Here is a 14,086-nt window from a genome sequence, read left to right as displayed (position 1 = left end):
AAAATTACATATTCTTAAATGAAGTGTAGGAATATGAAACTTCTGAGTAACACAACTCTTCCACCAAAATCCCTTCACTTCACAACACCGTGAATGACGGTAGAAAAAGAGATAGTGGCAAACAAAGCAAAAGAGACGAAGGCAACGCTTAAGCAAGGCAAAGAAATGAGTCGTATTCATTGGCATGTGTCTCATGTTTTTCGCTTCCTTTTTTTTTTAACCCAAAATATCAACCCAAGTCCTAACGACACCCAACCCACCTAGATAATTTAATTGAGACTAAAATCGTGTTCTTATTAGTCTGAGTTCAGTTGATTTACACCATTTGGAATCTTGAGAAAAATGATTTTCAAAATCCAAGTGGTGAGGGACGAGAGAGAGATGTCAGAGGCATAAACTGATTTACCTAAAACTGATTTACATCATTAGGGGTCGAGATCCCACAGTTGCAGTGAGTTTTTCTCTATGATGGAGGCACGGGAGGGTTGGGCTGTGATGAGTTGGTCAGGTGTAGGCAACTCTACAATATGTACAATAGAAGGCTAACATGGAGGCCCGCTATTGGAGGGCTATTTATTGAGTAACAATGGCTTCCAGGTTTTCTTTATGTTCTAATTATGAAAAATGAAATCACATCAAAGATAGAGAAAGCCAGCCTACGTCTCAAGCATGTGCACATGCAGTGTCGGCCTCTTTCATGTTTAGTATCATTCACGTGAAAGCCACACATGATGAATATCAATTAGCTTATATTAACGCAGTCCCATCGTTTTTTATTGATTTAATGATGAAAAATACATTCTGAAAGCGAGGGAGGGAGGGAGATCATCAAATCCATTAAATAAATACTATTTAGTTGGTTTCCTTCTGAGCTAAAAGCCCTCGAATAGGTTCATTAAGCGAGTCATGGGGCTCACATGGCCTGGTGGTCCATGGACATAGGAGATTATTCATAACTTGGGCTCTAGCGACTATCATATATCATCACCCATAAGTAACATGTAATATTGAAGCCTAATAACGAGTTATCTACAACAACAGCATAATCTTCAATCACCTGGGTTATAAAAGAAGAAAAAGGGGGTGGGTGGGGGTTGTGGTGTTTTGATTTCTAGGCAAACCCTTCAATTTTTTTAAAGAGCTCCCAAACAATCATTTACTTTCTCTCTCTTTCTTTGAGTGTTTTCTTATTGTCACTAGGTGTTTGGAACAAAAGTTCCGAATAAGAATTTTATGCAAGTACACCTGAGTTAATTGAAGGGAAAATTCCTGGCTCCACCCCTAAAACATTGTTTGCATTTGAATTCAAACCTTCAACTTAGAGGGAGTATACCACCAAGATACTTGAGCCAACCCTCAGGGTTAAAAAACAAACAATCATTTCTTCAAAATCCTGACAACGAGTTACTGGATTTAACTTGCAGTATCACTTGAATGCGAAGCATGTCCACCAATATATCAACAGCAATTCATCCGTCTCAATGGTTACTAGTTATAACTTAAAAACGGTGGGATAAGTTTTTTTTAGAATAAGAATTTATTCAAACTAAAAAATAGGTGCAAACCAAGTTCACAGGAAGGGTATAATAAGTCATCAAGAACAAGATTCAAGACAAAAAGCCCAACTAATATGAAGAAGAAGAGGTGTTACAAAGAAGAGGAGACTTTTTTTCTGCACAACTTCAGCTTTGGTTGATTTCAGTGCTTGGAGCCACAAGTTCTAATAAAGTTTTTCTCTGAACATGATCACCATCTGAGTTCTTCATGGTCGGGGAGGGAACCTTACACAAATCGATTCCTTCAAACCTTGGCAAAGCAACTGCAGAACTTGAAGATAAAGGAAAAGAATGAAACAACAGATATACTAAGACCAACTTACTGTGTAGAAAACAAAAATAAATTGCAATTGAGATTTCGACAAATGCCGGGAGAGGTTAAGGCCCCATTTGGTTTCACAAACCATCTCATCTCAATATCCAAACACCATTCAAACACATACACTTTTCAATTTCAAATTTTTAACTTTTTTATCTCATCATTACTTAATCATTGCAACATTCCCAAACTTCCAAACAAAACACAAAAAATAATTCAACATTTTCACATCTCAAAATAAAAATTATATTAAAAACTTAAATTATAATAATATTTTTATGCAACTTTTTCTCTCTTCTTTTTCAAAACCCTATAAAACATCTTAACTCAAACCATTTCATTACTATTCACAAACTATCTCACTACTATTCACATATTTCTCATCTCATCTCATCTCATTTATGTAACCAAATGAGACCTAAGTCTATCACAAAAAGATACAGACTTTTGTCTCCTATATTCTCACAAACAAAATCCTCCTCTAAATACTAGCCACTCGGCTCACTCCAGTTATATATGCGATGGAATTGTTAGGTTCTCACCTAGTGACTAGTGACAGTATCCCACATTTCCTCGCATCTTGGCACCAGAAAAGTGGCAGGTGATTCCCATGTTAATACACTAATTTACATGCAGAAAAACTATTTCAGATACAAGTTTCCTATTGAAGAGAAGTTGATCTTATTGTTGGCTTGGTTCCCAGTTGAAGCTGTCACGATCCATGAATACCCTAGCCTAATCTGCATAATACCCCAAAAGGACCAGTCACGGTAATCACTTATACAACCCAGATCGATGTGGGACGCGGAATATGCCCACCCGTAAAAAAAATCCACACTATCCACTATCCTGGGTATCAAAAAAGAAATTTTTCTTTACCCCTGAGATTCTTAGAACATAATATACCAGAGCCAAATCTAACAAATTTCCGCAAAGACGTTTCCAAACTAGAACCAATGTAAGCAGTGGAAAATAAAATCAATCATAATACTCTCATACAGAAAATTATTTGAAAATTATCCGTTCTTAAAGAAAAATAGAGGAAATGAATAAACAAATTAATTAAAAAAACAACTACAATGAGATAACGAAATTAAATCAACATTAGAATCTGGTTCTTCAACTTAAATCTAGATTTCCAGATGAATCCTCTAACCAAATTAAACCCTACTTCGAATTCTTCTATAAAACCCGAAAATATACAAAAGAAAAAAAATCGAGAATTGCGAAGATTTTTAGGAAATCGTAGACTTACAAAGTGATCAGTGATCCCGCGAACAACAGGCGTGGTCTTCGTTTAAGGGGTGGTCGTCGTCTTGGTCGCTGTCGTCGTCGTCGAAGGGCTTCTGCTTGTGGAAGATGCAGCACTTCTTGGAGCTCTTCTTCTGCATGAACTCGTTGTCCACGGTGCCCTCCTTCCAAGTTACCTTCTTCTTCTTGCGATTCAGGCGGAGGACGAGCGTTTGCGGCTGTTGCTGTTGTTGCTGGTGTTCTTGGGGCTGAGAGGAGGAGGAGGAGGGGGAGGGGGAGGCGGCGGGGTTTTCTAGGGTGACGGTGACGGTAGGAGATGGAGATGGTATTTGCCGGGCGGTGGCTCTCATGGATCTCGCCATGGGTTGGATCAAACGGGTTTGCGTTCAGGAAAATAGGGGGGGAGGATTGAGGAGGGGCTATTGTTAACTTTTTTGCTAAACGAGGAGGTGGAAGGAAGATACCGCTGTTTGATTCGGTGTTTGGATTGGATGCCTTTTGTAAGAAAAATTCTATTCGTCATTTCTATTGCATATATATTCTTCATTTATATCTTTTTTATTTAAATACAAACATATTTATATATATAAATAAATAAATAAATAATAAATAACATTTCTTAAATAATATATCCCTAGCTGCTCGTACACAATTATTTAATTTTGCGCACATTTAATGTTGTTTCATCTTTCTTGTATTTTATTTTATTTTTTTAAATAAAAAATTCACTCACGTTTATATTTAAAAAAGAGTTACTCTACATATAATTTATATTTAGAAACTGCTTATACAAGCTCATTCAATTATGTTTAAAATAATTTTAAAATTATAATAATATCATTTTTTAAATTATATTTTTTCTCATTTTACTCTCTTTTATCAATAAGACTACATACACAATTTCAATTCAAGAATGTAAATAGAATTTCTTTTTAAAAAAAATCTGGTTTTATAATTTTTCAATCATGACACATAAGCCATATCTTTATAAATTTCAATTTGAATTTGTTATTCTCAAGGAAATGTGGATGTTTTGCAACGAAACTTTAGGAGAAGTATGTTGGACTTTCGATCAAATTATTTTCTAATAAAACAAAAAAGTCCAATTTGCCAAGGCTTCCAATTTCAGGACTACCAGTCAGTTAGTCGATTCCACCCCCACACCACCCTCCCCCTTTTTTGTATTTTTACCAGTTAGAGCCATATGTCCAATAGCGATCATTCTCTAATTTTATTAAATCATCGTTTATAGTGAAAGAATACTATAATAACACCATAAAATCCACTTATAACCAATAAAATAAATTACTTAACTTTCTTAAGATAAGGGAAACCTCTATTATCTAGTCTAATAATTCTTTTCAATAACACAGAAATATCCAAATAAGATCTCCACAAACCATTTTGACCCTTAGTTTCTAAACAAGCCAAACTATCCGCCACTGCATTTATTTCTCTATAAACATGCTTGATTAAGTAATTGATTTCTTTCAATCTTTTAGAATCTTTTTCCAATAATCCTTCAAGTATCATAATCCACACCTCTTAGTTTTTACTCATTTGATGACAAGTAGTGAGTCTATCTCAATCTCCACATCTGATGTACCCAAGGAGCACACATGTCGAAGGCCATAAAGCAGACTCATAACCTCATCCACATTATTCAAACTATGGCCTGTAGCATACGCAAATCCACACACCAGGTCACCTTGATCATTTCTCACTATGCCACCAGCACCCAAGGATCCCCAGATTTCCAATTGAGCTCCTATTTACATTCAGTTTAAACCATCCCGATTTCCCTTGGTTTATCCAACAATAATGGGAAAGGCCAAGGACCAATCCTTTGATCCTAAATCCAAATCTCTTTAATTATTTTTATTAATATTTTAGTAATTATAACGAAGTAATTATTGAAATTTCCTACTCAATTCATATATCTTACTACTTACGAAAATATATATGTATATATCTATCTTACCACTTTATCGATACAAATACGCTGATTTAAGGGGAGAAAAAATCACTTGGAGGGGCCTGGACCCAGAAGGGCTGGCACTACTTCAATAATGAAAGGAGGCCAGGCCACTCATCAAAATGGGTTAGCTGAACCAAGGAAAAAGAAGGCCCATTCAAGCGTGTGTGCAGACCATTGAGTGGAAGACTCGTCCCCCGTTTACACTTATCAATGTGAATGTATTGCTTGCGCACGAGCACATGTTGTGGAATGACTAATGAGTGGAAAACGGATTGACATCGTCTTCGAAGAATTGACATTGTCTTCGAAGAATGAAATTCAAATATAAATTTGAAAGAAGAGGAATGCTACACAACCTCCTATCCCCCACACACCATATTTTTTAAAAATTTTAAATTTTAAAAATTTTTTTTTTTTGAATTTTTTTTTTAAACTAATTCAATTTTTCTATTCATTATTTATATATTAAATATTTGATAAAAGAAAAAAATAATAAAAATTTAAAAAAATGTGGTGTGTAGAAATTGTATAAATAGTAAGAGATTGTGTAGATTTTTTGTTGAAAGAAACCAAGTCTTGGCTAGACAATTTGAGAAACAATCAATGGGTTGAAAAGCACAGTCAACTATCCTTTGGTGGTACTTACATCATCAGCCTCAACCCAATCAACATTAATTGAGGAGGAAAAAAAATTGAATATGTATAAATAAATAAAAAAAAGTAAGTCAATAAATAAATAATTAAAAAATGTGTTGCTTTACAAAATTGGACGATTTCATGTCACGTGTGCAAAATGTTATGTCGATGATTGAGTCGTGGATCGAGAGAGTCCTGGGTGCGCTATACACACAGCCAAGGCTCTTTCCAAATAATTTACAACCTCGGTCATTGAGGGGCGATCACGACCTTCTGAGCGAACACAATCTGCCGCCAGATATCCAACAGATGCCACTGCCTCAATTTCAAATGGCGTAGTTGGTGACACTTTTGGGTCTAAAATCCTATGAATTTCATCTTGAATAATGTAGGGTACCACAACATCAACAACATTTCGGGGCACCCCATTCTCATTTTTATGAATTGCCCTGTACCCAGACAACATTTCTAGCAATACCACTCCAAAGCTGTAGACATCACTCTTGCTAGTTAATTTTTGAAGTCTGTAGTATTCGGGATCCATGTAGCCAACTGTGCCAGCTGCACGAAGTGAAAGGTGTGACTCGTCGTCGGCAGGGCCTATCAACGACAGTCCAAAATCTGATACCTTCGCGGTCCACCTGGAATCCAGCAAAATGTTTGAGGACTTGATGTCGCGGTGTATGATTGATGGAACCGCATACTCGTGTAGGTACTCGATGCCCCTGGCCGCGTCTAGTGCCACCTTAAGGCGTGCGGCCCATGAGAGTAGCGGGGAATTTTGGAGCCTGTGGAGATGGTCATAAAGGGTGCCATTGTGCATATGCTCGTAGACCAATACGCGCTCGTTGCTATCTTCACAAAACCCATATAGGTGGACTAGGTTCTTATGGTGGAGGCGGGACAAAGCCTCGAGCTCGTTAAGGAACGCGCCGTCCGTGTCTTCCTCGCGCTTTGTGGTGTAGGGTGAAGACATTGACATCTCAGCGCGCTTGATAGCCACTTCTCGGCCATCATCTAGGATGGCGTGGTAGACGGAACCGAAGCTACCTTTTCCAATCTTGTGGTCCTGGGAGAAGTTGTTGGTGGCTTCAAGGAGCACTTGCAAAGAGAATTCCTCCAATGGGCAAGCGCCGTTTCCCAAGCTAATCAAGTGGCTCAACCTCTTCTCTAGAACTGGTTCTGGTGCTGGTCGATCATCATCGTCGGCCTCTGGACCATTTTCAGCTGTGCTTCCTGTCTCGTCCAAGCGGCCTGAGTCATGGACGCGGCAACCTTTACCTCTGAAATATCTGAATAGAAGAAAACAACAGGCTATTATCAGAGCCAACGATCCCACACACCCCACCACTAGGAAGGCTACCATTTTGTTATCCCAACTAGTACTGCTGTCGGCTTCCTCTTGAGGTTGCGGTGATAATGATGGTGGCAATGATGGCAGAGATGAAGGGGGAGTTTTCTTCGGACAAGACTGGCAGATAATTTGTTGGCCACAAATTCCGGACGGCTCCGGCAATGGACCGCATGGACATTCACTTCTACACGGTCCAGGCAAGACATGCTCAAAAACCATGAAGTTTGAATCAAGACTATCATTGCCCCAACAGAACAAGGAATAATTAGATGTCACGACTCCACAGAAAATACTGCGCTTTGCTTCAATCGCGGTGAAATAGGTCCCTTGCAAACTCTGTGGCAGACTGAAATTATTTTGGCCCCAGCAAACGACTGTTTGATTAAGCCTTAAAGCGCAGCTACGGTTCTCTCCCAAAGCAAGCGATGTGAACTGCCCATATGGTTTGTCACCTGCCATATCTCCCCAACAATACAAGCGACCGTCGTCCAAAGCGATGGCACAAGCATGCCTAAATCCAGCAGAAACCACACTATAGTTCCCGCTAGGCTCCATGCCAACGACTTGATTAATATTGTTTCCGGAGCAAGTAATCTTTCCAATTTCCGATATCCCACATACAAAATTCTCACCCACAGTAATACTCGAGAAGTTCCGATTCATGCTTGCTCTGAATCCGGGCCACTGCCAGCATTCTAGGCTATTCGTCCCGTTTACAAGGCCACAAATGTGGGAATTCCCAGCTTCAAGTTCTTTGAGTACAGGGCCACGATAGATACGCTTGTATGTCATGGTCCCATTCGTAGAGAACCTCCAACAACCCATGATCGAGGTGGATGAGGAAGATGGTGACCTCAAGGCACAAATAAACCCGTTCCCAGCGACTATCCCAGAAAATGATGCATTGGGATTCACGGGAATTTGAATGCCTGGAGGGAAACCAGTACAGTTAAGGCGGAAAACTGGCTGGTTAGGGGGCTTTGTTATTGCGCAGATTAATGTTTGATTGGAAGTCTCAGAAATTGAGAGGGTGGAGAGTGAATAGACGAGTGGAATACAAGAAATGAAGGATAAGCTTATGAGTAGGAGGAGCAGGAGAAAGTTGGAATTATCGAAGATGAAAGCCATAGAAATGATCGCCTGGTTTTGATAATATCATGATGGTGGGATAAGAAAGAAACTGAAATAGAAAAGAACCTGTGATGATATGAGGTTCTGGGCCAAATTCAAGGCTATAAAGGGTTCCAAAATAAAGGCCAAAGAAAGGAAGAGGAACGCGGTTTCCATTGGAGGGTGGGTTTGTGAGGACCAAAGACCAAGTCATTTGAAAAGTTTTATTATTGTGAGAAGCGGACCGTTTAGGCACGACTCAAAAAAGAGCTGAAAGCTACACAACACAACACAACTAGTAAACTAAATCCAGCTTCAACCATTCATTCAAAACTCGCTAAGACGCTTTCAAAACTAGGCCGAGTCACATACATCATCATTACATGCACTTGGCTCTAGCAGCCATTCCTATTTGAATTTGACGTGACTTTGCCACTCGGTTAGCTTGCTTTCATCAAAGTATTACTGGTCACATGTTTGTCTGCGCTATCTAGTAGTACATCCTGATTAATGCACCAAAATTTATTAAATTTATAAATACATAAAATCATTTTTTTTTACACCGACTTATGTGTAGTTAGCAAAACTCTATTGTTCAACTTATCTGCAGTGGCATTATCGATCATTACCAATAACATAATTGACATTCTTTACTTCTCGACACAAAAATAGACGTCGAGCAAAGCCAGTTAAGTCCATTATTCATTGTACATGTACGTACGTGCCAAATGGCCAGAATGCCGATGCAAATTTATAATTATCACGATAAGATCTAGAGTAATTAATTCTATGTTATTTATTTAAAGTAAATACCATATTCGAGTTCCATCGAGTGTGGTGAGAAACATTCGTGATTTTGTCTAGCGTCTAGATTTCAAAGGTCTCTCGTTTGTAACAACCTAATCAATCAAGAGTGGTTAAGCAGATCCTCTGTTTAATTTTTTGGGACTTTTCTTCCGATCGAGTTGGGTTGAATGTTTCTGCTCAAGCTATTATATCTAAAGAACACGAAAGAAACTGTCTCTCTTTGTATTCTTTTTTCCTTGTAGTCCCTTTTCCGCTGGTTCAGAAAAAAAGTTAACAGTGTGTTCACAAAAGTCAACGAGTTGAAATTTCGAAGGTAATCTTGCATCGTGTAATTCAAACGAGGACCAAATCAGGGTCTCGTATCATTCCTGAATCAAGAGTACTGCAATTTTCCTGAATCAGACGACAACAATATGCTTTCTGCAACGTAATTATCATATAAGACTATACCATCTACTGCTTACCATTGGAGTTCTGATCATAACTATAAATACTAGCAAATTGTGCAACGTCTCAAACCTCAAAAGTCGGCTATTACTGAGAGAAATATGACTTGATGAAAGACTTGCCATTTTTTGTCAGGATTGTTCTATGGAGACCTGAAAGCGTAAGGATCTGCATCCATAAGCTTTTTGACTACTTCCCTCATAGTAGGTCGCACAGATGGAAGCTTAGTAGTACAAAGGATAGCAATCTTCAACACCTTAATCATGTCATCTTGGACAGAAGAATCAGTTGCCACTTTATTGTCGAGAACCCTGAGGACAGTTTCACGGTCATTGAGATGATCTGCAACCCAATAAACAATATCTTTTCCTTCTCCATATGCCTCTTCAACAGGCCTTCTACCGGTAATCAATTCTAGCAGCACCACGCCAAAACTATATACATCACTCTTTTCAGTGATTTTAAGACTGTATGCCAGCTCTGCATAGGGATTTGGAGTGTAGAAATTAGTAAATCCGCACATTCAAAGGCAGCGTGAATCTATCCACTAGAAAAGTTAATAAGCATATCCGGTTTGTTTTTATCCAGTATGTCAAAGCTGCGATTGAAGACAATCACCAACACATGAACTTAAAGAATGTCATTCATGAGTAATTGTTTGATGCATGAACAGAATAAAAATAAGAAGATTTAACTGTTCAAAAAGTTTAAGAACTCACCAGGAGCAATATAACCATGAGTGCCGGCAAGACAGCTATAATCAGACCCTTGATGAGACTTCTCAGCAAACTTTGCAAACCCAAAGTCAGCAATTTTTGGCTCATAATCCTCATCAAGTAAAATGTTGCTTGATTTTATGTCCCGATGAATGATAGGGGGTGAACAATCATGGTGCAGATAAGAAATTCCCTTTGCGGCTCCTAAAGCAATTTTATACCTCCAGTACCAATCCTGTTCTGGCTGCCCACCTATGATCTTTCCATGGAGAGCTTGAAACAGATTACCATTTTCCATGTACTCGAACACCAGAAAACTCGAGCCCCCGTTTAGTAAAGATGCATAAAGCTTCAGTATGTTCCTGTGCCTTATTTTTCCCAGAATCTCCATTTCTGCTTCCAAAATCTTCACACCATCTCCTTTCCATAGTTGCTTTACCGCCACTGTGCTGCCATTTTTCTTTAAATTCAGTCTATAAACTTTTCCTGTAGCACCAATTCCAATCAAATTCTCTTCTTTCAAATCACATATTTCATCAACATTAATTTCTACTTGGTGGAAAGATGTAAGTGTCCATGTCCGATCTACTTTCTTCTCCCCTTCCAAGTCATTTTCTACAACAGCTTCAGTTAGCTTCGAGTTCTTATAAATCGCAAGCAGTAATCCAGCTAATATGACAACCAAGGCGGATGCTATAACACAGAACAGAACAAATTTACCTGCAAATATCCCTCTTTGACTATGACTTGCAGTACAAATATCTATCCTATAACTTTTGAGCACTTTAGGTTCTTGATCAACACAGAGTCCCTTGTTTCCAAGAAATGCTTTTTCTCCACCCATGGTCAAAAGATCAGATGGAACTCTTCCTGACAGCCGGTTTTGAGACAAATCGATGGAGCTTAGCTTCAATTTCTCTAAATTTTCCGGAATCAAACCCGTAAGTTTATTTCCCGCAAGAATCAGAGAGTTCAACGAGGTCATTGAAGAAAATGTTTGCGGGATGTTACCGGTCAGAGAATTCAAGGCGAGATTCAAGTCGACCAGACTCGCACAGTTACCCAGTTCGGGCGGTATTGATCCTGTCAAAGAATTCTTTTCCAGGTGCAAAGAAGATAATTGTTTCAGAGCACCAATTTCAGAAGGTATTTTACCAGTAAAGTTATTATTACTCAAATGTAGCCTCTCTAGGTTCATCAGCTTGCCAAGTTCTGATGGAAGCTCGCCGGAAAACCTGTTGTTTAGCAAAACCAACTGATTCAAACTGTCAGAAAACCTGATTTCCGGGGAGATTCCTCCACTGAAGTCATTATCACCAAAATCAATCATTTGCACAAATGGAAGTGCCCAAACCCCATCAAGTATCTTCCCAGACAAGCGGTTCATATTGATTCTGAACCTCTCAAGAGACTTGCACTCGGCATAAGACTCCGGTAACTCCCCGGAAAAATCATTTCCCAATGCAAGCAATAACCTTAGCTTTCTGTTTTCGCACAAGAACTGGGGGAAACCACCTGAAAACTGGTTCTCAGATATGTCAATGCTCTCCAATGGCGAATACCGGCCAAAATTAACCGGGAAATTCCCAGTAAAGCTGTTACGATAGATTGAGAACCCAAAAAGATGCTGCATATCTCCGAACCCTGCGGGGAGTTCCCCTGAAAAGCTGTTCTCATAAAGCTGAAAAACCACCAAATTCTTCAGATTCCCTATTTCTTCAGGAAGCTTCCCATACATTTTATTGGCAGAAACGTCGAATTCCCTTAGATAGCTAAGGTTCGCAAGTTCTCGTGGGATTTCCCCGGTCAAATTGTTGTCAAAGAGCTCAATCTTCTTAAGCTTCTTCAAGTTGGCAATCGACCGAGGGAAGTTCCCAGAGATCTTGTTTCTCGATATATCAAGTGTCTCCAGCTCCTTAAGCTTGAAAACAGACTCCGGAATCTCTCCCTTTAAATTAGCAGCTTTTAGATACAACCAAGTCAAGTTCTTCAAATTCCCAAGAGTTTCAGGAATCTCACTCTCGTCGAACTCGTTTTCACCAAGCCCAAGGGAAACCAATCCGGTTAAATTCCCCACCCAACTTGGAAAGGAACCGGAGTAGTGGTTTGCAGAAAGATCAAGAACCTCTAAATTTCGCAGCCACGAGAGGTCGGGAATACGACCGATCATGTCGTTTTCAGAGAGATTCAACACTCTCAGGTTGCTGCAGTAACTCAGTTCCACGGGAAGCTTTCCGGAGATGTTATTGGAAGGCAAGGAGAGCACAGTCAGGCTTTCGAGCAAGGAAATAGATGGGGAGATCGCGCCCGAAAGAGACTTGCTTTCGAGCGAGATATGGGTGACTCTAGAGGAAACTGGGTGGCACGTGATGCCGAAGAAATGGCAGGGAGATTCTGAGGCTTGCCAGGAGTACAAGGAATTGAGGGGGTCTATGAGCTGGCTTTTCAAGCGGAGGAGGGCTTCAGTTTCGACCGTTAAGGGCGTACATGGCGGGAAAAAGGGAAAGGAAAGAAAGAGCAAGAGGAGGAGGAGGGAAGGGGAAGGAAATGGGGTTTCGGCCATTGGGGGAAAAGATAAGGGGTAAAATGGTCGCTCCAGAAAGATTGATCTAATCAATCATATGATCTATCCGGTGGCCTGAGCAGTACTGGTGAACGTGAAACGCCAATTTGACCCGCATTGTTCACCATCTTTCGAATTAAACACATGACCTGATCCATATCAATATACATTACATATATCAAAAAATCTATATATATATATATATATTGATAGCCAAGTAACTAGGAATTCTGAACACATGATAATTCTTCTTCCAAACACACTCACTCATAATTATACGGATTCATCATTCCAAACTGCTCTTCTATTATTATTATTATTATTATTATTATTATTATTAGTACTTGGGTGGCTGTCCTTCATGCAGTAAACCTAACCCAACATCGTCAATTACATTTAAATATATATATATATATAATATATATTAATTAATGAACCATACCATAAAGAAGGATAACGAAGAGAACAAAAAACCTGAATCTGATATTTGAAGGAAATTAGAATAACAAGCAGAAATTTATATGTGAAGAAGTTGAATCAAATTTGGTCAGTTAATGATTCTGCAACCCTAGCTGAGACCTGAGAGAGGTGCGTGAGAGAGTACGTACCCAAGGCAGCTAAAATCTGAACTACTGCTCCATGCAAGCTCACCCACAAAGCAACTTACTTTCCAACTTGCTTAATTGCTAGCTTCAGTTACAATTCTGTGTAGAGAGAGAGAGAGAGAGAGAGAGAGATAGATCTCGATCTCTCCAGACACGAAATTAACTGGTCAAACTTAAAACGACGAGAAGATATAGCAGAGCAGAAGTGTCTGATCAGCTGGGAATTAAGGTAGCTCTGGTACTGTGAGTCTGTGACAGTTCCCTGCCCACTTGCTTTCTGAAAGGTCTGTATGAACGAAGAGAGTAGTACTGAACATGATAGCAGAAGAAGAAGAAGAAGAAGATCGAATAATGGAGCGGTATTGAATGATATTGATCTCACAAGTTAAGTGGATGTATTGGGGGATTGTAGGCCATGGGGGACACTTGTCTAGTACTGACAAATATGCTCTCGTGAAGTTTTCTGGAGTTTTACTCCCCCCAGTACCTCAATAACACCCATAAGAGCATCTGGTATCTTTAAAATTTAATTAATATTATATTTTTTTTGGTATTTAACCATTCTATTTAAATTTAATTTTTATATTAGATTAATTATTTATTTTTTATATAATAATAAAATATTATTAAATTAATAATTTTTTCTTTAATTTATTTATATCACATTTTATAATTCTATTAATTTAATATAAATAATAATTATATTCTAATTAAATTAATATTAAAAAAATAATATTTTCAAAG

At 38.7% G+C, this 14,086-nt stretch overlaps 3 protein-coding genes across 3 annotated transcripts; all 3 read right to left on the bottom strand.

The window, feature by feature from the left end:
* Positions 1–1,518: 1,518 nt before the first annotated feature.
* On the bottom strand, positions 1,519–4,330 carry LOC109000994. The gene is made up of 3 exons (XM_018978095.2): positions 4,318–4,330; positions 3,131–3,638; positions 1,519–1,827 (listed from the first exon to the last, which is right to left on the bottom strand). Exons 1-3 carry the CDS (start codon positions 4,328–4,330, stop codon positions 1,683–1,685), a joined length of 666 nt encoding a protein of 221 aa, XP_018833640.2. The 3' UTR covers positions 1,519–1,682.
* A 1,387-nt stretch (positions 4,331–5,717) lies between these two features.
* On the bottom strand, positions 5,718–8,696 carry LOC109000945 (serine/threonine-protein kinase-like protein CCR4). Its single transcript, XM_018978016.2, has one exon. The coding sequence runs from the start codon at positions 8,220–8,222 to the stop codon at positions 5,901–5,903; it is 2,322 nt and encodes a 773-aa protein (XP_018833561.2). The 5' UTR covers positions 8,223–8,696; the 3' UTR covers positions 5,718–5,900.
* A 614-nt stretch (positions 8,697–9,310) lies between these two features.
* On the bottom strand, positions 9,311–13,790 carry LOC108999600 (receptor protein-tyrosine kinase CEPR2-like). The gene is made up of 3 exons (XM_018976500.2): positions 13,346–13,790; positions 10,178–12,886; positions 9,311–9,938 (listed from the first exon to the last, which is right to left on the bottom strand). Exons 2-3 carry the CDS (start codon positions 12,735–12,737, stop codon positions 9,601–9,603), a joined length of 2,898 nt encoding a protein of 965 aa, XP_018832045.2. The 5' UTR covers positions 12,738–12,886; positions 13,346–13,790; the 3' UTR covers positions 9,311–9,600.
* Positions 13,791–14,086: the final 296 nt, after the last annotated feature.

Source organism: Juglans regia, chromosome 8 (assembly GCF_001411555.2).
Source record: "Juglans regia cultivar Chandler chromosome 8, Walnut 2.0, whole genome shotgun sequence".
Classification (NCBI taxonomy): domain Eukaryota; kingdom Viridiplantae; phylum Streptophyta; class Magnoliopsida; order Fagales; family Juglandaceae; genus Juglans; species Juglans regia.
The sequence above is the reverse complement of the archived record's forward strand: the minus strand, read 5'-3'. Positions and strand labels throughout refer to the sequence as shown.